This window comes from Trypanosoma equiperdum (genome assembly GCF_001457755.1).
Source record: "Trypanosoma equiperdum strain OVI genome assembly, contig: ctg_1739, whole genome shotgun sequence".
NCBI lineage: Eukaryota > Euglenozoa > Kinetoplastea > Trypanosomatida > Trypanosomatidae > Trypanosoma > Trypanosoma equiperdum.
Genome location: NW_027123770.1, coordinates 1 through 888, shown reverse-complemented (window position 1 = coordinate 888; position 888 = coordinate 1). Strand labels below are relative to the sequence as shown.

Genomic DNA, 888 nt, shown 5'->3' with positions numbered 1-888 from the left:
TTATACATCTCCTCTTGTGTCGTCTTTTTTTTCTTTCTTTTTTTTTAAAAAAATTGTACTACAAAACAATAAAACTATTGAAATGCCAAAGGTTCCCATCACTATGTGCAGCGGGTGGGTTCTGAAGTCAGTGATGTTGCTTCTATTGGTTCTGACTACCATAAAGTCTGTGCCGGAGGTTGTAGCAGCAGCTCAAGACAAATCCGTATCTTTGGGAAGCCGTGAGGAGCAAATTGCTTTTTGGGAAGGGGAAATTGAAAAGTTAAGGTCAAAGAGCCTCATTGAGGCTGAGCGAAGATACGGTAATGCCAAACATGAATTGGAGGAGGCAAAGAAGAATTCGGGATGGTTTTTTGTTAGTGAAGTTGACAAGGCACGGATAAAGCGACTGGACGAGGCGTACCGAGAGCGACTTGCTGAACTCTCTGTGTTAAATAAGCAAGAGGAGATGTTATTGGCCAAACTCAAGCCTCTGTATGGAATTGTCTCGCAGCGCTTCATGCAGGAGCAGCGTGACACAATTGCTCAAACGTTGCGTACCTTGCAGGATATGAGTTACGACCAAGCATGGTACAACTCCCTCTTTAATATTAGAGAGGCGGAGTCTTTTACGGATCTAATTATCGGGTTCGCTATTGAGTGGTTGTCAACTTATATATTCATGTATCCATTTGCATCTCTCTACTACGCTTTTTGGTCGGCTCCATGGTCCATCTATGCTTATTCCTCCGGCCCATTTGACATTGTTGTGGGCGCTTTCGCTTGGGTGGCTTCAGTGACTTTCATGCTTCTGCCGTATCTTGCGCTTATTGGTGGAGGTTATTACTTAACTAGGAGCCGCGGTATCCACATCTCAGACATGTTGCGTAGTTTTGGTGCGAGAAGACG

The 888-nt window shown here is 44.3% G+C and overlaps 1 pseudogene across 1 annotated transcript; it reads left to right on the top strand.

The window, feature by feature from the left end:
* The first annotated feature begins 82 nt into the window (after window positions 1-82).
* On the top strand, window positions 83-886 carry TEOVI_000564600:pseudogene (annotated as a pseudogene). Its single transcript has one exon. A coding segment is annotated over exon 1 (804 nt).
* Window positions 887-888: the final 2 nt, after the last annotated feature.